Source organism: Artemia franciscana, chromosome 14 (genome assembly GCF_032884065.1).
Source record: "Artemia franciscana chromosome 14, ASM3288406v1, whole genome shotgun sequence".
NCBI lineage: Eukaryota > Metazoa > Arthropoda > Branchiopoda > Anostraca > Artemiidae > Artemia > Artemia franciscana.
Genome location: NC_088876.1, coordinates 11,238,459 through 11,261,045, shown reverse-complemented (window position 1 = coordinate 11,261,045; position 22,587 = coordinate 11,238,459). Strand labels below are relative to the sequence as shown.

Here is a 22,587-nt window from a genome sequence, read left to right as displayed (position 1 = left end):
ATCTGCCACAGTATAGAAAACAGAGAAAGGTTAGACTTTATGAATTAGTTTGAGATGAGATTTAAAATAACTCAACATCTTTGATAATTTTTGCCACTATGTCAACCTCAAGTGGCTTAACACTGGGATAAGTCTAAAATAGAAGTAGTAAAGCATCATCCCCTTTTTTCAGAAGTTATTAATCTATAATCAAGCATAATTACGATTAAATAAAAATAAAAAAAGGCCTAGCAAAAATTCAAAGAGCAAAGTTCAAGTTTTATTAAAATACATCATGCAAAAACAAAATAAAAAAGAAGAGAACAGAGCCAACATACAAACAGTAAGCTTCACTATAACTTTGCATACCTCAGGAGGTAAACAAGAGTTAGATTCCTCTTCCACCACTGCCTTCTCCCTTTCCGGAATATCTTCTAGGCTGTTCCTGCTAAAAGGTTCGTCAATTGGGAAAGTCCTCGGTTGCCTACTTCTACTTGTGATTGGCAAATCAATTGGATATGTACCATTAAAAATGACCGATTTTTCAGTTTTGCCAACATTATAATTGTTTTTAACAAACGAATGGCTGGTTTTGCTCAAATATCCAAGGAATTCCTCTTCCAGATCTGTTTCAGATTTAATTATGTCTTTAATCGTCTTCACTGGTGGTTTATTTTGGATGCTCATCGGTTGTTTCGCATTACCGCGTCTATTTCGTAACTGTGGCTTGTATAATAAAAATCTATGAATTGTCGTGACTTCAATTATCCACATTCATAATTAGAAACTGAAGAGAGGGAACATAGTTGGCTGCTGTAAGCATTTGATATCCAACCAAGGGACAAAATAAGTTCAACTGTAGGGTGGTCATACTTATCCCCCCCCCCCAAAAAATATAGTTCGAAACGTTCAAGTTCGAAGGTACTAAGTTGCACATAAAGCAATGATAAATAATATGTTTAAAAAAGTAAATCAAAAAGGATATATCTAGGTATACTGCAGACGTATTCATTGTATAGAGCAAAATCCAAAGCCAATTATTTTGCACCTGACTCAAAACCTGTTGGCACAGCGAAACTGTTTTTATCATTGAGCGATATCGCAAAATGGATCAGATCATAGACTCTATTAAAAATTGCATGTTTATATTAATAGACTTCAAAATGGGTACCATTTTGAATTCTGTACAGCAGAAGATAGCACTCTGAAGCATTAATACATTGGTGAAAGAAACAATTTAAAATGAGCGTAATTTTGAATTTTCTACAGTAAAAAAAAAACAAATTCTTTAAAATTCCAAAATTGATGAATGAAACAACCGAAAGAAACAAAACATGTATTAAAGACAACATCCCTGAAACAAAGAATGTAACAAAAAAAAATGTAGAGCGTATGATTTAATCCTATATTATGGATTAAGATGACAATTCATATAAATATATATATATATATATATACTAGCTGTTGGGGTGGCGCTTCGCGCCACCCCAACACCTAGTTGGTGGGGGCGCTTCGCGCCCCCCCCCAAGCCCCCCCGCGCGCGTAAGTCGTTACGCGCCATAATAGTTACGCGCCATTGTAGTTGTGTCCCTATGTCCCACCTGTGAATATAGATATATATATATATATGGTTTTAACTACGTAAAACTTGCGAATATACAACATTCTTTGCTGTCCCATTGTCTTTGCATATAAATAGATTGTCAGGTTATCCCCCTGTTTCCCCCGGTGTCCCCGTTGTAGTTGTGTCCCTGTGTCCCGGTCGTCATTTATATTCCCTGTGTCCCGGGTCCCGGTCATCATTTGTATCCCGGTGTCCCGGTCTGTATATACATTCGTTTTTTAGTTTTGTTTTTCTCCTTTATTTTTTTCCTTTTTTTTTCTTTTTTAGCTTATTTAGATTTTTAGATTTTTTAGTTTTTTTTATTAGTTTTTAGTTTTTATTTCTTTTTAGTTTTTTTGTCCCGGTCGTCATTTATATCCCCCTGTTTCCCCCGGTGTCCCCGTTGTAGTTGTGTCCCTGTGTCCCGGTCGTTATTTATTTTTTAGTTTTTTACCTTTTTTTAGTTTTTTTAGTTTTTTAGCTTTTTTATTTTTTTTATTAGTTTTTAGTTTTTTTGTAGTTTTTGCCTTTTTTTTAGTTTTTTTAGTTTTTTAGCTTTTTTATTAGTTTTTAGTTTTTTTTGTAGTTTTTGCCTTTTTTTAGTTTTTTTAGTTTTTTAGCTTTTTTATTTTTTTTATTAGTTTTTAGTTTTTTTTGTAGTTTTTGCCTTTTTTTAGTTTTTTCAGTTTTGACGTCACCTGATCCAGTTTTTTCAGGTGACGTCACCTGATCCACGATCCACAGATCCACAAACAACTTATTTTTATATATATAGATAGTTTTTTTTTTTTACTTATGTCCTGGTCGTCATTTATACTCCCTGTGTCCCGGTGCTTTGTTGATTGCTAATCGAACATTCCTTTTGTCCTGGTCGCTTTCTCTTTGAGTGTCGTCATTTATTAGTTTTTTCCTTTTTTTTTTAGTTTTTTATTGGTTTTTACCTTTATTTTAGCTTATTTTTCAGTTTTTTCCTTTTTTTTAGTTTTTTTTTATTTTTTATTTTTTTTAGTTTTTATATATATAGATAGTTTTTTTTTTTTACTTATGTCCTGGTCGTCATTTATACTCCCTGTGTCCCGGTGCTTTGTTGATTGCTAATCGAACATTCCTTTTGTCCTGGTCGCTTTCTCTTTGAGTGTCGTCATTTATTAGTTTTTTCCTTTTTTTTTAGTTTTTTATTGGTTTTTACCTTTATTTTAGCTTATTTTTCAGTTTTTTCCTTTTTTTTAGTTTTTTTTTATTTTTTATTTTTTTTAGTTTTTTACCTTTTTTTAGTTTTTTTAGTTTTTTTAGTTTTTTAGCTTTTTTACTTTTTTTATTAGTTTTTAGTTTTTTTTGTAGTTTTTGCCTTTTTTTAGTTTTTTCAGTTTTTTTTTAGTTTTTTATTGGTTTTTACCTTTATAGTTTTTTTAGTTTTTTAGCTTTTTTATTTTTTTTATTAGTTTTTAGTTTTTTTTTGTAGTTTTTGCCTTTTTTTAGTTTTTTCAGTTTTGACGTCACCTAATCCAGTTTTTTCAGGTGACGTCACCTGACACATCCATCCATCCATCCACAGACAGACAACTTATTTTTATATATATAGAAGATATATATATATATATATATATATATATATATATATATATATATATATATATATATATATATATATATATATATATATATATATACAACATTTACATTATATTCTTGATATTAATTTGATATGTCATATATTATTGATAATTATAAATAATATGAAATAAACAAGAATACAATACACATAAACAGAATATCTTTGGTTATAATATATTACATTTTATAGTGTTTATGCACATATATACGAGCAATATTTATACATAATTCTCATTTTAAGTCATTTAATAAAATGATTTAATATAATTAAAATTATCAACACTAATTTAAAAGTATGGATTAAAAAGACGAAACCATACATTGCTCTTGCTTAAAATTTTCCGTTTATATATATGATTACGATAAACAGTAGATGGGGAAAAAGTACTATTTTTTAGGTGGAGATTTTCATATTTAAGGAAGGAAGTTCTCCCAAGAATGATTTAATTTACTGTGAGGACAGAAAGGGGGGGGGGTGAATGAACGAAACAACTGTCCATATATACATCTTAAATATTAAATTTGTAGAAAGTACGGTACCTACATCGACCCAGATAAAATTAAATATACGACTCAAAAATTGCGAGACACCAAGGGTGTATATACATTAATAAATATCCTTAAAAGAACAGATTATAGCCATGACATTCTGTTTTGAGAACCCGGTACATTTTACGTGCTTGGTTTTAGTCCTGACGCTATACCAGTTATACCTTATAAAGGGGTGGTAGTCAAATTTTGAAAAAATATTGATTTTTCTGTATCCGTCGGGTGGTATAAAGATGCATTACATGAATCATAAGAAGACCAAATATTTACATCCTTTTTTAAAACTCTTCTTTTTAAAACAGTAAAAAACTTTAGCGTAAAGAGCGCGGCGTTGATGAGGAAGCAGCCCCTTTCATATACGAAGTAATTTCTGCTCGTTTTAAGTTTTAATGTCGCTCCTTACTTTCAGTTGAAAAAACTTGTTTTTTATTATTTAATTTCTGAACGTTTTTGAATCAATGCATGTTTTGATTTTGGCTCTCCGCGGAGAAATAATTATAACGAAATTCGCATATTTTTTTTTGGGGGGGGGCTAAATGGCTTTCTCATAATTTTGATCGAATGATTTTGAGAAAAAAAGAGCGGGGGAGGAAGCCTAGTTGCCCTCCAATTTTTTGGTTAATAAAAAGGCAACTAGAACTTTTAATTTTTTACGAATCTTTTTATTAGTAAAAGATATACGTAACTTATAAACTAGCTTACGTAAAGAATTTTGTATTCTCATGTCTTTATTACACATATGAGAGGGTTCGCCCCCTCGTCAGTGCCTCTCTCTTTACAGTAAATCTTAAATTTTGGCCCAATTCATTAAGAATGACTCCTGAATCACCAAAGCCGTAGAATAAATAGTTGACATTACTAAAAACACTTTAGCGTAAAGAGCGAGGTATTAGGAGGAGGTGAGCCCCTCATATGGGTAATAATTTCTGTTCGTTTTAAGTTTTGATGCTGCTCCTTACTTCCAGCTGAAAAAACCTTTTTCATATTTATTTTTTCATTGTTATTTTTTTAAAATAATGCTAGTAAATCCTGCACTCCCTTCATGGAAATTTTCTTCCCCCATGACAAATTCCTCGATGGAAAGTTCCCCAGTATATCCCCCTCTTTTCAACCCCTCCCCCCAACCAAAAAATTCTCCTGAAAACCCCTGTACACTTCCCAATAACCATTACTATATGTAAGCACTGGTCAAAGTTTGTAACTTGTAGCCCCTCCCACGGGGACTGTGGAGGAGTAAGTCGTCCCCAAAGACATAGTTATAAGGTTTTTCGACTATGCTGAATAAAATGGCTATCTCAGAATTTTGATCCGTTGACTTTGGGAAAATAATTAGCGTGGGAGGGGGCCTAGGTGCCCTCCAATTTTTTTGGTCACTTAAAAAGGGCACTAGAACTTTTCATTTCCGTTAGAATGAGCCCTCTCGCAACATTCTAGGACGACTGGATCGATACGATCACCCCTGGAGAAAAAAAAAAAAAAAAAAAAAAAAAAAAAACAAACAAACACGCATCCGTGATCTGCCTTCTGGCAAAAAATACAAAATTCCACATTTTTGTAGATAGGAGCTTGAAACTTTTACAGTAGGGTTCTCTGATACGCTGAATCTGATGGTGTAATTTTAGTTAAGATTCTATGACTTTTAGGGGGTGTTTCCCCCTATTTTCTAAAATCACAAAAATTTTCTCAGGCTCGTAACTTTTGGTGCGTAAGACTAAACTTGATGAAACTTATATATTTAAAATCAGCATTAAAATGCGATTCTTTTGATGTAGCTATTGGTATCAAAATTCCATTTTTTAGAGTTTTGGTTTCTATTGAGCCGGGTCGCTCCTTACTACAGTTCGTTACCACGAACTGTTTGATTATTGTCTTCTATTCCAGAAATTCAAATATAAATTCAAAATGACATGAAAACCCCTCATTTTTATTTTTCTTTATAAACTTGGCCAACCTAAATTTGGCATTCCTAAGAAAACCTACATTCCAAGCTCATCAACACCCATATCTTAGTAAAATTCCGTCAGTCTCATCTGTAACTCAAACTATAATGATCTGATTACTTTTAGTCCGATGCAAAAGAAACAATTTTAGAAAACGAGCTTTAGAAGTCCACTTACAGCTTCCAAAACTGGTTGAACTGGGGTTGCTCCCATGTCTGGATTGGGGGTAGATGTTTCTTGAGGAGGTGGATAACTGCTAGTAGAGGCTTGAGCATTAAAAGATGAAAATCCAATCTCATCGGCATATGGAGAATTCAGCTCTACGTTTGGATGTTCAGTCAGCGAAGAAAACGGAACTAAACATGAAAGAAAAACAGTAAACCGACAAACTACATAAATTTTTATTACAAAAAAGCTTAAATTATTAACGAAGAATTCCACAGATTTCGGTAAAAATTAAGACTTGGTAAAGCTGCGACTTGACTGTCTAATTCCTGAAAGATTGCTCATTACTATTGCTCTGCACACATGTCGTTAGTCACACCGTTTTGGAAAATCATTACTCGTACAGACATTAAGCTTATTAGATCGAGCTACTACCCTTTTGCAAAATATCTCCTTCGCCACTCACCCTGGACCCAAAACTCGTTTGTGTCTAAGTAATATAACTGATCCATGTACTACCATTGCGACAAGTATTGTGAATTTCAACACTAAACTATCACGCGAAAGGAGCTATATCCTGCAGCAGGAAACGGCCACAGTGGAAAGTAGATTTTTTGTCTACACACATTTTCTAAGAAGTTTTATTTGTTTAGTTTCCTTTAGTATATTAGATTGTGCTGTATTCTGTCTATAAATCGTTTTCTTTTTCTATGACTGGTTATAAATAAATCATTCATTAACTTAAAAATATCTTTAAAATACTTGAAAGATTAAAATACCGTTTTATATAATCGATTACATAAATATAATTAAAATATAATCCACATAGCTTAAAACTTGCCCAAAGATAGAAGAGGGAGAGAGCAAATGAGAGAAGGTGAGAAAATGAAAAGTAACGAGTTTATTTAATCGACTTTTAAAAGATGCTAAAAATGACAAGTTCTGTACAAAGGATTTTAATATTCCCAAATTTGCCGCCTCACCGATGAGACTGAAGATAAATAATTTGATAAAGACGAAGAAAATTTTTTTTGGTCCCATTATAAAACTTAGAAACTTGACACTTTGTTCCAGGCTCTCAACCATTTTTCATTCTTCACATGAAATCAACTCTTCATGGAGAAACATTTTCTAGAAGGCTCCAAACTTTGCTCCGGGCTGTCTACCATTTGTTATTCTTTACATGAAATGAACTTTTCATGGATAAACATTTTCTAGAAGGCTCCACACTTTTCTCCAGGCTCTCTACCATTTCCCGTTCTTTACAAAAAATCAACTTTTCACGAATTAACATTTTCTAGAAGGCTGTTCTAGAAAGTCTTGTTCCCGACTCTCTACCGTTTTTCATTCTTTACATGAAATCAATTTTTCACGGATCAACGTTTTCTAGAAGGATGTTCTAGAGAGTCTTGTTCCAGGCTCTCTACCGTTTTCCATTCTTTACATGAGATCAACTTTTCACGGAGCAAAATTTTCTAAGAGGTTCCACACTTTGTTTCATGCTTTCTGCCGTTTTCCATTTTTTACATGAAATCAACTTTTCACGGCGCAAAATTTTCCAGAAGGCTCCACACTTTGTTCCAGGCTCTCTTCCATTTTCCATTCTTTACATGAAATCAACTTTTCACGGAGCAAAATTTTCTAGAAGGCTCCACACTTTGTTCTAGGCTCTCTTCCGTTTTCCATTCTTTACATGAAATCAACTTTTCACGGAGCAAAATTTTCTAGAAGGCTCCACACTTTGTTCCAGGCTCTCTACCGTTTTCCATTCTTTACATGAGATCAACTTTTCACGGAGCAAAATTTTCTAAGAGGTTCCACACTTTGTTTCATGCTTTCTGCCGTTTTCCATTTTTTACATGAAATCAACTTTTCACGGAGCAAAATTTTCCAGAAGGCTCCACACTTTGTTCCAGGCTCTCTTACGTTTTCCATTATTTACATGAAATCAACTTTTCACGGAGCAAAATTTTCTAGAAGGCTCCACACTTTGTTCTAGGCTCTCTTCCGTTTTCCATTCTTTACATGAAATCAACTTTTCACGGAGCAAAATTTTCTAGAAGGCTCCACACTTTGTTCCAGGCTCTCTTCCGTTTTCTATTCTTTACATGAAATCAACTTTTCACGGAGCAAAATTTTCTAAGAGGTTCCACACTTTGTTTCATGCTTTCCGCCGTTTTCCATTTTTTACATGAAATCAACTTTTCACGGAGCAAAATTTTCCAGAAGGCTCCACACTTTGTTCCAGGTTCTCTTCCGTTTTCCATTCTTTACATGAAATCAGCTTTTCACGGAGCAAATTTTCCAGAAGGCTCCACACTTTGTTCCAGGCTCTCTTCCGTTTTCCATTCTTTACATGAAATCAACTTTTCACGGAGCAAAATTTTCTAGAAGGCTCCACACTTTGTTCTAGGCTCTCAACCATTTTCCACTCTTTGCAAAAATTAACTTTTTACGAACCATCGTTTCCTAGAAGGCTCCCCACTTTGCTCCAGGCTCTCTACCCTTTTTCACATTACATAAAATCAACCTTGATGGATCGGTATTTTCTAAAAGGCTTCCCACTTTGTTTCACACTCTTTACCATTTTAAACTATTTACATAAAATCAGTTTTGTCACAAGATCAATCTGATTCTCCCGATTTTTTCTGGAACCTTTTCAGACTCTCTCCCCTTTGGATGTTATAAAATAATCTTTAAATCCACTTTAAGGGGCTACAAGACTACAACAAATACTTTTATATCAATCAATCAATCAATTTATTTATAACCCATCTACAAAAAAGAGGGCGGAACGCCCTTAAGATGGAGTAATAAGAGAAAAATAAAATAAAAAAAAAGCTACAAATAAATACAAATCAACACAAACAAACAATTAAATAAGTAATGCTGACCATGGGTGAGACACTTTCGACATAGAAGAACGAAAATCATGAAGCCTTTTATCAATAATAGATGTAGGAGAAACTAGGCGGAATTTGTTCATTAAGTAACTATTTCTAGTCCAAGGAGGGTAACTGAGAAGGAATTTAGCATAACGAAAATATACTCTACGAACAGATGGTTTCTGAGGTTCACTAAAAAACTGCCAAACCGGACAAAGAGAAAGGCGATGAGATACAACTAGGCTATTATAGATTTTCGCAAGATTTAATTTATCAATGTGTTTAATATTAGATACAATTGAAGCATAAGCAATTCTCAGTTTTTTCTTCAATTTTCAAGGGACAATTTCACAGTTTCTTTCATATTATTTCCAATAGGCATTCCAAGGTAAACTAATTTCTGAGAAAGGGGGACTTGAACATTAGCTAAAGATAAAAAAAATAGGGCCATTTGTCTCTTTAAATTGAAAGTAACAACAGCAGTTTTTTTCAACATTGAAAGAAAGCCCAATATTTTTATATTCATTGTAAAGCTGATTAAACGCATTTTCCCATCCACTAAAAGTACGGCTTAGATTCAAAACATCATCTGCAAAAGTTATTAAAGACAAGTTAAATCCCCGGTGAATACAACTAAAATTAACAGAATCTTGGGCATTTAAAACAGAGTTATTAAATAAAGAAGGTGAGGTAAGGCCACCTTGTCGGACTCCTTTCAAAATATCAAAAAGGGAAGAATATGGACATAGTGCATTATATTTTTTATAGAGATGCTTTCTAAAATCTTGCTCCTGAGTCCTACGTTGAAAATTTCTGTTATAGACAACCTATATATAACCGTCACATTTTCACATGGGAATTTACCTTACAAACAATGTCGTCTGGGGGGGGGAGCGACCCTGACTGAGTGAATACATAGTTTTAGTGCAAATGCTAGAGAAAAAACCTTAGGTACTATGGAATGACATCGGACCATATAAATCACCTGCACAACGCAGTTTATGAACAGGTTTCAAATTTTCTCAGAAATAAAGGTAAACAAGGGCTAAAAGCTCATATGGCAATTGTGACGAGGTCAGAAGAGCCAAGAGCTCACATGGTATGAGCTCTAGCAAAATTCTAAGAATCAGAGCTAAAGGAAAATCAGAGGCTTAATATCGGTCGGGATTTAAAATAAATCGCGAGGTCCTTCTAAATATTAAAATTCATTAAGATCCGATCACCCACTCGTAAGTTAAAAATACCTCGATTTTTCTAATATTTCCTCTCCCTTCAGCCCCCCAGATGGTCGAATCGGGAAAACGACTTTATCAAGTCAATTTGGGCAGCTCCCTGACACGCCTACCAATTTTCATCGTCCTAGCACGTCCAGATGCACCAAACTCGCCAAAGCACTGAACCCCACCACCTAACTCCACCAAAGAGAGCGGATCCAGTCCGGTTACGTCAATCACGTATCTACAAAATTTATAAGCGTTTTCCAAGATTTCCAATTTCCCCCTCCAACTCCCCCCAATGTCAAAAGATCTGGCCGGGATTTGAAATAAGAGCTCTGAGACATGAGTTCCTTCTAAACGTCAAATTTCATTAACATCTGGTCACCCGTTCTTAAGTTAAAAATACCTCAATTATTCTGATTTTTCCAAATTAACAACCCCCAGCTCCCTCAAAGAGAACGGAACCGTATCAATTATATCAATCTCGTACGTATAACTTGTACTTATTCTTTCCATCAAGTTTCATCCCGATCTCTTCACTCAAAGGGTTTTCCAAGATTTCCGGTTTCCAAGATTTCTGTTTTCCCCCTCCTACCTTCTATTTCCCCGGATACGATTCGAATTGAAAATGGAGCATCTGAGACATAAGATTCTTCTATATATCAAGTTTCATTAAGATCCGATCACCCATTCGTAAGATACCTCGATTTTCACGTTTCCCAAGAATTCCGGTTTCCCCCTCCAACTCCCTTCAATGTCGATATTTAAAATGAGAGTTTTAAAGCACAAGATCCTTCTAGATATCAAATTTCATTAAGATCTGATTACGCGTTCGTAAATTACAAATACCTCATTTTTTCTAGTTTTTCCGAATTACTCCCCCCCCCAACTCCAGCAAAGAGAGCGGATCCGGTCCGGTTGTGTCAGCAACCTATCTTGGACTTGTACTTATTCTTTCCACTAAGTTTCATCCTGATCTCTCCGCTTTAAGTATTTTCCGAGATTTCCGGTCCCCCTCCCCTAATGACACTGGATCCGGTCGGGATTTAAAGAAAGAGATTTTAGTTTCGAGGTCCTTCTAAATATGAGATTTCATTAAGATACGATCACTCTTTCGTAAGTCATGTTTCGTCATTTTTCAGAATTAACCATCCCCTCCAACTCCCCCAAAGAGAGCAGATCCGTTCCGGTTATGTCAATCCCGTATCTAGGACTTGTGCTTATTTTCCCCATCAAGTCTCATCCCGATCCCTCCACTCTAAGCGTTCTTCAAGATTTTAGGTTCCGCCCCCCCAACTTCCCCTTCACCGGTTCCGGTCGGGATTTAAGATAAGAGCTTTGAGACATGAACTCCTTCTAAACATCAAATTTCATTAAGATCCGATCACCCCTTCGTAAGTTAAAAATACCTCATTTTTTTAATTTTTCAGAATTAACCCTCTTCCCCCAAAGAGAGCGAATCCGTTCCGGTTATTTCAATCACGTATCTAGGACTTGTGATTATTTTTACCACCCAGTTTCATCCCGATCCCTCCACTCAAAGCGTTTTCCCAGGTTTCAGGTCCCCCCCGGACTCCCCCCAATGTCACCGGATCCGGTCGGGATTTAAAATAAGAGCTCTGAGACACGATAACTTTCCAAAAATCAAATTTCATTAAAATCCGATCACTCCTTCGTAAGTTAAAGATACCTCATTTTTTCTAATTTTCAGAATTAACCCTAGCCCCCCCCCCCCCCCAGCTCCCCAAAGAGAGCGGAACCATTCCAGTTATGTCAATCACATATTTAGGACTTGTGCTTATTTTTCCCACCAAGTTTCATCCCAATCCTTCAACTCAAAGCGTTTTCCGAGATTTTAGGTTCCCCCCAACTCCCCCCCAATGTCACCGGATCTGGCCGGGATTTAAAATAAGAGCTCTGAGACAAGATATCACTCAAAACCTCAAATTTCATTAAGATCCCATCACCCTTTCGTAAGTTAAAAATACTTCATTTTTTCCGAATTAACCGGCCCCCCATACCTCCCCCCCCCCAGATGGTCAAATCGCGAAAACGACTATTTATAATTTAATCTGGTCCAGTCCCTGCTACTCCTGCCAAATTTCATCGTCCTAACTTTCCTGGAAGTGCCTAAAGTAGCAAAACCAGGACAGACAGACCAACACACAGACCGACCGACACAATTTGCGATCGCTATATGTCACTTGGTTAATACCAAGTGCCATATAAAGAGGCTCCTTTCATTTTATGGGAATGGGAGGTGCAACCATTACTTTTGGGCATGAGGATATGATCCGTTTCTATATATAAAACTCTGTAATACCTGTATTTTGGGCTTCCCAAGGAGTATCTGTCACTGGAGAAGCCGGATCAAAGACAGGAGAGATGGGCTCTAAACTCGATAAAGTTGGCTCCATCGGATTTGACGTCCTAGCACTCATTGTACTCTCAGTTTGATTAATCTCAGCTTCTGACAAGCAGGGCTCATTTTGTGGCACATTAAAAGACCAAATAATACCTGAAGCTTCAGTAATCCAATCAGGATAAGTTCTATGACCGTCTTCATCTACAAGAATGATCAAGCTTAACTTTATAAATTCAATTCTATCTTCGATTGTACGAGAAGATGAAAAAAAGAAAAAAGAACGATTAGGACAGTGTAACATAGAACTCATCAGTTAAGTGCTAAACTTTAGTCTAATGTTTGCTAAATTCTAACAAAACTTAACTCCTGGAGAGGGATAAACGCACACGCAAACATATTTAAATATATGTTTTTTACTGTACATACAGTAAGAAAGAGAACTAGAGAAAAGAGCGACAGGAAGAAAGAGAGAAAAAGAGAGAAAGAGAGAGAGGAGGCAGATAAAAGGAATCAAAGAAAATGCATATTCAACCATTAGATTGGGAGCGAGTTTTATCCACAGCCATATATTGTTCCACCGGCTGAAAATTCCCATCATTGGTTTTGTCCTCTAGTTTTTTTTTTTTTTTTTTTTTTTTTTTTTTTTTTTTTTTTTTTTTTTTTTTTTTTTTTTTTTTTTTTTCTGTCCAAACAATGTAGTGTTAGACCTTACTAGCAGAATATACAATTATATCTTTTAGTCAAGGTGCAATTAAATAATTTGAAGAATCCATAAAATTCTATAAATCAATTTCTAGGTAACTAAGATTAAAAAAACAGTAAACAAATTGGAAAAAAAATCAACTTAAAAATTGGAGATAATACTTTTAGGAAAAAATTGGAGAAAAAAAAGGATAATACTTTGTTTTCTTGTTAGCTGGGAATATATAAACATGCTAAAACTAAAAATGAGAGTGTGCAGTGGTCAGGACAGTTATCCTTGAATAGTTATAGCATAAAATATGGCTTCACCATGGTTTATTTTCAGTCTAAAGGGTTCATTTTTCCATGTGAAAGGGGAAATAGTATTATGGCTTTTTAGCGTTTGGAAATGCAATCTTATTTTTTCTTTACTATTATTATTATTATTTATTATTAATTTTTAATATTATTATTAATTTTCAGTAAATTATTTAGAACAAAATAAACAAATAAATATTTTTTATTTTATAATTTAGCATAATATCATACAACATTCATTTGAAATAATGATTCATAGTTAATAAACTAGCGAAACATTGCTTGTAAAACTTCATAGCAAGATCACGCCTATATCTGCTTCGAACAATATATCCATAGGATTATTTGCATATGATGAATGCCATATTTTAAGAGAGTTTCTCAAGATATCATCTTTCAATAGTTAATATTAGAAGATTTGATCCCCTAAACAGACAAAATAACAAAAACGCAGAAAGTTTTTCTTTTTAAGAACCATCCTTTGATATTTTATGAACAGACCAAAAAACATAATGCATAACTCTTATTTTTTTATAGACTTTTTTTAACAATTTTGTTTCCAAGTCAAATATCTAAATTAATTTGGGACAAGATAAGATAATATTTATTTTCAAAAGACTATCACAAGCTCTGTAGAGCCGAACTCGCTTTATATGTCAATAAAAGCTAAGAAAAAAAAATTTCAAATCAGTACATTAAGTCAAACACTTAAAATTAAAAAGGCAAAATCATCAAAGATAAAGGGCAAATCAGTAAACTTGACAATTAAATTACAAAAACATTACAGTAAATCAAAAATAAAAACGGCAGGAACAACTGGGGAGCCTCATGTGATCCAACCGGCGCAGCAACAGGATGGAGACAGTAGGAATTTCTCCAACATTTTCCTGGGTATATAGACATCAGGGATATAATCTGGTTGGAAAACAACACTCAAGATTAACTTTACATTTTCTAGCCCGTACCAATTTTAGTACATAGTCCATCCTTGAATAGTTAAATCGTTACAATGTTAAAGAGTTAATATACTACTACTTACATTAAATAAATTATTATTAATCATTAAATTAAATGGCAACTTACTAATCGTATTTGGATCTAGAAGCATTAGTTTTTGTCCCAGTTCCAAAATATTCCTTGCAAGCTGGAAATCATCTCGTGTATATGAAGTCCTTAAACAGCTCCAAATACTTTGACAGTATTTATAAGCCGCACTGTACAAGCCATGGGTGACAAGAGCCAATGTGTATTTGAACTTGTATGCCTACGAAATTATAACAGAATTACAGACAACCTAGTAGAATTACAGACAACCTAGAATAAGGATCGAAATCAGATCCGTGACCGACATATAAGGGTGTCGTTTTTTCTTTTTTTCGAACAATTATCACAATTCTCATCTGTAATCCTTGTATGCGGGAGACATAGACATAACGAATTGTCTCAGGGATTTCATTGCGCTTTTCCTTAGATAGCAACAACAGAGATTTAGCAAAGACCCAATTACAATGAAATTATACTAACAACACGACTTTGCTTGCGCTAATTTCAGCCAATCAGATTTTTCACAGAATTTTATAGTTCGCTGAAGAATTCTGTTTTGCTTTAATCAGCAAAAGCTAAAGCTCGGTGATAGTAAAATTTTACTGTGAATGAGCCTGAAGGGGCTTAAAGCAGGCAAACCGGTTAATTAGGTCTGCTTCTTTATTACCACCCTCTTAACTAGACATAAGGTGGCTGTTTACCCACTAGAGTATTCCATTTCCTTTTCTATATCATCTGGCATCTATTCAGTTAAAACACCGAGGACAGTGACAATCAAATCTGATTATTAGAAATGCTTAAGCAGATGCGTAACCAACTCTACTAGGGAGGTCTGAAAAGTTTCGGATCTCAACGTGAAGATGGCGGAACTCGTCAATAAAAGTGCGGAAATGTAGTCGTGCATCTTTTGACAGCAGCACATCAAAGTTTCAGCCATTTTGGAAACGTAGTTTTTATTTGACAGCGGTTTGAGTGAGTCGATGTGAGTCTTTGTGTGAAATTGGAAAAAATCGAGTATCGAGCTGTCTTAAAATATTTTTTTTTGACAAGAAATAGGCCTAAGAAAATCAAAGATGAGTTAGACTCTGTGTACGGTGACTCTTCACCGTCATTTACCACAGTCAAATTTTGGGCAGCTGAATTTAAACGTTTCCGTAAGAGCTCGGGAGATGATGAACGTTCGGGACGTCGAACAACTGTAACTACAAAAAAATCTCTAACACTCCCCAAGTTGTCTTAAACTATCGCCGAATTAAAGTGAGAGAAATAGCAGAAGCAATGAAAATGTCCAAAGAACGTGTTCGTCACATATTAAATCAAGATCTAGGCATGAGAAAGCTGTCCACACGCTGGGTGCCGCGTTTGCTAACGTTAGGTAAAAAACGTGTTCGAATGAACATTTGCAATGCTTTGTTGGCGCAGTTTAGGCACAATAAATCCAAGTTATGGCGCCGATTGATTACTGTAGATGAAACTTGGATACACGACTATACTCCTGAAACAAAAATAGAGTCAAAACAGTGGACTACAAAGGGGGACCGGCTCCGAAAAAAGCAAAATCTGTTTTTCGATTGGGAAACTGATGGCGACTGTTTTTGGGATACTCTTGGAGTTATCCAAATCAATTTTCTTCAAAAAGAGAAAACCATTCCCCTAGGGTACTACGCATCTTTACTTGACAAGCTGAAGACGGAAATTGCGGATAAATGGCCACATTTGCAGAAGAAGAAAATCCTGTTTCACCAAGACAACGCCTCGTCTCACACCTCAACAGTTGCAACGGCAACCACCTTAATAAGGTGGATGCTTGACCATCCACCTTATTCACCAGATCTAGCTTCAAACGACTTTTTTTGTTCCCTCAGCTAAAAAATGCACTCGGAGGATAAAGATTTTTGTCAACTGAGAAGGCAATCACCTTCGCGAACAATGATTTTGCAGAGGAGAATGCCGAGTAATATTTTGATTAAAGCGATGGGAGCATCGCGATAGAAGTGTATAGAATCACATAGAGCCTATGTAGAAAAATACAAATATATTCTAAAAGAAAAATTTTTGTATCCATGTTAGGTCGAAAACTTTTCAGACCACCCTCGTACGCATCTTTAAAATCAGGAAATATTGGGATTCTAATTTTTAATTTAAAAAGCCCCTATATGCAGTTATGGAGCTTTTGGTAGTAGTTGGCACCAAATTTAAAAACAAAAGAAACGTTGGGGACAAATTACAAACAAGCTAAAATCATCAAAAAAATTAAACTAAACTAAACCAAAAAAAACTAAGATGTGGCGCTCCTTCGAAGGTTCGAGAGTCTCCTTTGACGTATCTTAAATAGTACATAAAGAGACCTTTATGAAATTTCACCCAAAATGTGAAATACAAAGCATACGCAAGCGAGAAACACTTTGCTGTTCTTCTTCATTCAGAAACACTACCGGTTGCTTTTTATTTCGTCTTTGGCTAAATGAAATAATGTGACATTTCGAGGCCTTAGTTCTATGGGAGGTTTTGTCTATAGGGACTTCACGTTTCAAAATTCACTAAAAGATTTAATTTTCTATTTGCCTGGTCCCAAAATTGTACTAAAGAACCCGACGAATTATATTTATTATATTTTTTGTAAGAAATGATCTTTTCGAGAAACTCAAATTCCGTATATAGCAGGTTATAAAATTTATAACCTATTTAAGTATAAAAAGGCATTATACCTTGCATCAAATACTTTGTGTCAAGAAAGTTTTTTTGGGAAAAAAAGAGTAATAATACAACAAACTGTGGCATTTAAGTCGATATCCATCAAGCTAGGATGTTTCGAAACCTATTTTATTTAAGAAAAAAAGAAAACAGCAGTATATAACTAAAATAATACTAACCTCCAGTTTTTTCTGTAAGTCCCTCCCCCCCCAAAAAAAAAAAACAAAAAAAATTATGTAGCATTAGTAGACAAGTTTCCTCAAACTGACATGGAAATTATCAATCTACATCAAAACAACTTTTTCCTTATAAAGGAGTCAAACAATCTTTGTAAAACTTTGGTTTCTCAAAATTCCATTAGAATTTACTTATCAGGTCAAGACCAAGCTGTATCTAATGGTAGTAACAGGTACAATGTAAGCAATTTCAAATGAAGTGTATTGAGATATCTAATAAGATCCACAAATTGAAATTCAGAAAAATTTTGGAAAAAAAATGATGACGGTAATCTAAATTTTTAATAAGTGAATATCAACATGTATTTGCGATTCATAGTATTAAGGCTTACTACAGGGCTTGTTTATCTAAATTTACAAACGACCTTTGGGGATTATGGTTTTTAGCAAAAAAGGGCACGAAAAGCAGAGGTGCTCCAAGCACTTCAGACTCTTAAGAGGAACAATAGAACTTGCAACTTCCCATCAAATCCCATTCAATAGAATCTTTACATTTTTTTCAAGAGTTGTGAATATTTTCTCTCATCATAATTTCTGTTTCAATATTTCTATATATTTTCTGGAATTTTTGTTCCATTATCTATTTGAAATTTTCAATCCAAACAAGGGGCATTTAGTTTCTAAAAAAAGAAAAAAGGAATACTTGAAAGAATTCAAGAAATCAAGTAACATATTAAACAACATTTGTTTTCACAGATTAACATGTAGCTAACAGCCTTAAGACCAAATATAATTACTATAATTACAAAGCCGATTGCCCTAAAATCACTCTAACCTACATATAATTACAATTAAACCTAGGATTATCCAAGATAATGATTCTTTTATTAAATCTAAAATAAATATTAAAGTGTTTTCTTACAAATAGAAATCTAATCGAGTAATTGGGAAAAGCCAGTGACATGGCGTATTCATAGATTTCCGTCATCTGAATAAATTCTAGCAACCTAGATGGGTTGAGCATTTCCTCCCTTGTGGCCCCAATGAGCATCATCCGCGGTGTTCCAAACTCCACTCCTGCAACTAGGTAGCAAAAATGTGCAGCATAACTGTCTCCTCGTTGCTCTGTTAAAAGAATATGTCAAATAAATGCCAAATAATAATAAATGTCACACTGCCCCCTTGTTACTCTGTCAAAATTAAATGTTGAATAAATGTCAAATAATCATAAATGCCAAACTGTTTCCTCGTTCCTCTGACAAAATAATAAATAAACGTCAAACGTCGAATAAACGTCAAATAATAATAAATGTCACACTGTCTCCTCGTTGCTCAGTCAAAATAACATGTTGAATAAACATCAAGTAATAATAAATGTCACACTGCCTCCTTGTTGCTTTGTCAAAATAAAATGTTGAATAAACGTCAAGTAATAATAAATGTCACACTGTCTCCTCGTTGCTCTGTCAAAATAATATGTCAAATAACTGTCAAATAATAATAAATGTCATAGCGACTCGTCATTGCTCTGTCAAAATAATATGTCGAATAAATGTTAAATAATAATAAATATCACACTGTCTCCTCGTTGTTCTGTCAAAATAACATGTTGAATATGCGTCAAGTAACAATAAATGTCACACTGTCTTCTCGTTGCTCTGTCAAAATAATATGTCAAATAACTGTCAAATAATAATAAATTTCATAGTGACTCGTCATTGCTCTGTTAAAATAATATGTCAAATAAATGTCAAATAATATTAAATGTCACACTGTCTTCTCGTTGCTCAGTCAATAAAATATATCTCATGTTTATTGTAATAGAAACCCAATTAAGAAAAGTTCAATTATATAAGTTAATCACAACTGGCGTCAATTTTTTCACTGAGTTTTTTTTAGAATATACTTTTGACATAAAAATGGCACCCAAAACTACAAGGGCTACTACCATAAACATAGACAGATAATTAATGATCTACATGGCAATCAATGACCAGTAATGATCATCAGGGCAACGTAGAACAGGAGACTAAAGTCTAGCCAAACTTACGCTGCCCACTGATTTTATTTTTTAAATAGTTTAGCTAAGTGTTCTTGCCTATAACCTCAGAAAGATCAAATTTCAGATACGACCTTTGGCCGTGGTTAATTTTCACTCCAATTTCAAGTTTTCTACAACAAGCCGGATCACCAAAGTTATCTTACATTTTATTGTCTTTGATTACCTATTGCTCCACTGTAATTTATATTATAGTTTACCTTTGAATACACACAGTCAATATCGCTAATCCTGATATATATATATATTCATATATATATATATATATATATATATATATATATATATATATATATATATATATATATATATATATTAAAAAAAAAAAAAACATAGGATACAACACAATAGGATTCGATGGGAAAATAAAAAAAAAAAACACCTAAATTCGTATTTATGATATTATTAATGCGTATTTACGTATCGTAAAGAAAGATTCAAGGGAAATGGGACTTTTCTGGAAGGGTGTAAAGAGGGAGGCTTTGAATAGATTAGGATGGACCAGGAACGTGCGTAGCTGTGTTGCCTTCAGGCGGCTTGGCGCTGTTGTGAATTTTTAGTACTAGTATTAGCAGGATTTTCGAGGTAATATCTTAAATTAAGACAAATCCCAATTTGAACGTTTATTTGTTAGTATTAGTAGGACTATTTATGGTTATTAAATACCACTAAAATGTTTAGGTGAGGTCTTTTTTTATTAATTAGGGATACAAACAAATATTAGTCCAGTAAACTGATGAAATCAAGCAATAGTTAGTCAATTAAGAAAGTTAAGATTTAAACAGCTCCCTATTAGCAAGTTAATTTCAAAACATGTCAATTAAACAAAATCAAGTGCGACAATTGTCTCTTCCTTGTTCTCTGAAATCATAACTGATGTCATTTACTGTCAACAAAAAATTTACTGTTCAAGAAGCACAAATAAAGGAAAAAAAGAAACTTATAGGAATGTGGATTCAAAGTCCGGCTTGAACACCTGATTCAGCAATTTGGAAAATCCGTCCTAGTCAATACGAGCCACCGATCACTATTACTTGAACTAGACCCTCTAAATAGTCTTACTCGGTTACAAATAAACTTCCACCCCCTAAAGCAGGAACTAACCGTTACGCCAAATCATTTGTGCCTTTCTTCACACCAATTTTCAATGCTGAGTCGTAGTGTGTGATTTTTGTTTAAAAGTTTGATTTTGTGACATTTTGTAGTTTTTAAATATACCGATCTCTCTCTTTCTCTCTCTCTCGATTTTGAACCAAAGCAAGTAGAAAGTGAGGCATTAAAGCTTTACAAAAATGACAAAGTAGTTCTAATTTCAAATTAGAAAATAAAAATGGACAATCAAGCATATATTCAATTGGTGCTTTTGAATAGTTCTCAACAAAAATATTTTGCAATTCCTCAGATTTTATGACACAATTATTTTTTTCAATCCAAATCCATAGATTTTTGTCAAAATTCTCAAAAACTGGATGCGAAACATATGAATCGAAGAATAAAGACAAGAATTTACGAAAAAAGAGAAATCAAGCGCTGTAGCAAAACAACAGAAAAACGAAGAAAAAAAACTCCAAAACTGAATGTGAAACTATAGATTATACAAAAAAAAAAAAAAAACTATGGAGAAAATCCAAACGTCACATGAAGACATCGAAAAAAAGGAGAGGAAAAAATTCCCGAAAACTGAATATGAAAAATATAAATTAAAAGAGAAACGCAAGAATTTACGAAAAATAGACAAGCGACGCAGAAAGACAATAAAAACAAGAAGAAAAGAAATCATCATTAAACAACTCGCGAAAAGTGAAAATCTCGTATACATATCAAAGATTTTTTTTTAATAAAGTTATTCAAACAGACTAGCAAACTGACATAAATCGTAACTAATAAGGAAAATATTATTTCTTATAATGTCCATTACAGCCTTATAGGACAATGTTTTGCCCTTTCTTTCTATTATGGGCAATTATTGCCTTTCTTCAAGCAAGAAATAGCTAATATGAACGTTGAGATATAACTAAAAAACGATCAGCTAGACGTTTTTCTTACCTTAAAACGAAACAAAAGGTAAACGATAACTTACCATAAACATACCGGTAACAACCTACCGAAATATACCCTAAACCTACGCATAACAGCCAGCAGAAACATACTATAAACGATACTATAACACACAAAGATGATATACGTCATTTTGAAATTAATCGATTTGATAGAAAGTGATCGAGCGCTGTATTAATTATGATACGATTATTAATTATATTACTTTTAGATAGTCCAACGACGGCTCCAAAAGAAGATGACGATAAAAATGATCAAGATATGACATTAGTCTATACTATAAGGCCTACAAAAATGACACTAGTAGTATTGTCTTGACTTATTTTTGATTAAAAAAAGGAAAAAAAAGGTGGTTCGTGCCTAAAGAGATAAAAAAAAGTAAAAAAAAAGTGGCGAGATTCTTTGAAAATATGTGGTCAGATGTCACCGTTAACCCGCTGCCACGTTATATTGGAAATACTTTTTTTTTATAGAAGAATGGAATAATTGAGGCGAAGAAGCAACAATTTGGCCTCTATTCTTTTTTCTATCTCTACGGTTGTACCACTTACCCAAGGAATCACCCATAGCAACAATCGAAGTTTTATCTAATTCTGGGTTTCTGGACGGGTTAGATAATATCACAGCCAGGTGTTTTCGCCAGTCGATCATCTGGTTATTACTTAAAATCTGAAAGAAAACAACTAGGGAATTAAACAACGCATAAAGAAAAAAATATTGAAAAAAGCAATATACATATAAAGACAAGAAAAAAAGAAAAGAAAATAAGAGCCACAGAAAATGATAAGAAGCATAAATTAAAGCTAAATAGAAAATTTTCAAAATTTCGGACAATGCCCGAAAAAACCTACGTTAAATTTATATTACCCCTCGTAGTGATACACTCAATCAGTCAAATAATTGTATGATGGTAATTCGTTCTGGGCTGTTCATAAAAATCGAACTGTAATTGATTTTCAAAGATACAGAATAATCCTAATCTAGTATTTTTTTTATGCCATTAATTTATCAAAAACTTTCAAATTTCAGATAATACCCGAAAAAACTATGTTAGATTTACATTACCCCTCGTAGTGATACACTCAATCAATCAAATAAATGTATGATGGATAATAGGGATGAACCCTATTAGGCATCTGAATCAGGGGAAGGAGATCAGATCAAAATGATTCGTTAACTTTGATCAGTGATATCTAGGTCTCTGCTTTAGCTCCCCCGCCCCAAAATACAGTTTTCGAGG

General features: G+C 33.9%; 1 protein-coding gene across 4 annotated transcripts in view; it reads right to left on the bottom strand.

The window, feature by feature from the left end:
* The window catches only part of LOC136035303 (protein transport protein Sec16A-like), a 116,802-nt gene that overhangs the window by 14,201 nt on the left and 80,014 nt on the right, over positions 1 to 22,587 (bottom strand). For 2 of the 4 annotated variants that reach the window (XM_065716997.1, XM_065716998.1), the window contains 6 exons: positions 21,899 to 22,016; positions 18,153 to 18,355; positions 14,400 to 14,580; positions 12,276 to 12,518; positions 5,863 to 6,041; positions 349 to 705 (listed from right to left, as the gene is read on the bottom strand). In XM_065716997.1, coding sequence (XP_065573069.1) covers positions 349 to 705; positions 5,863 to 6,041; positions 12,276 to 12,518; positions 14,400 to 14,580; positions 18,153 to 18,355; positions 21,899 to 22,016 — 1,281 coding nt within the window. The remainder of the gene's footprint in view (positions 1 to 348; positions 706 to 5,862; positions 6,042 to 12,275; positions 12,519 to 14,399; positions 14,581 to 18,152; positions 18,356 to 21,898; positions 22,017 to 22,587) is intronic. The other 2 variants (XM_065716999.1, XM_065717000.1) reach the window with 1 other exon arrangement.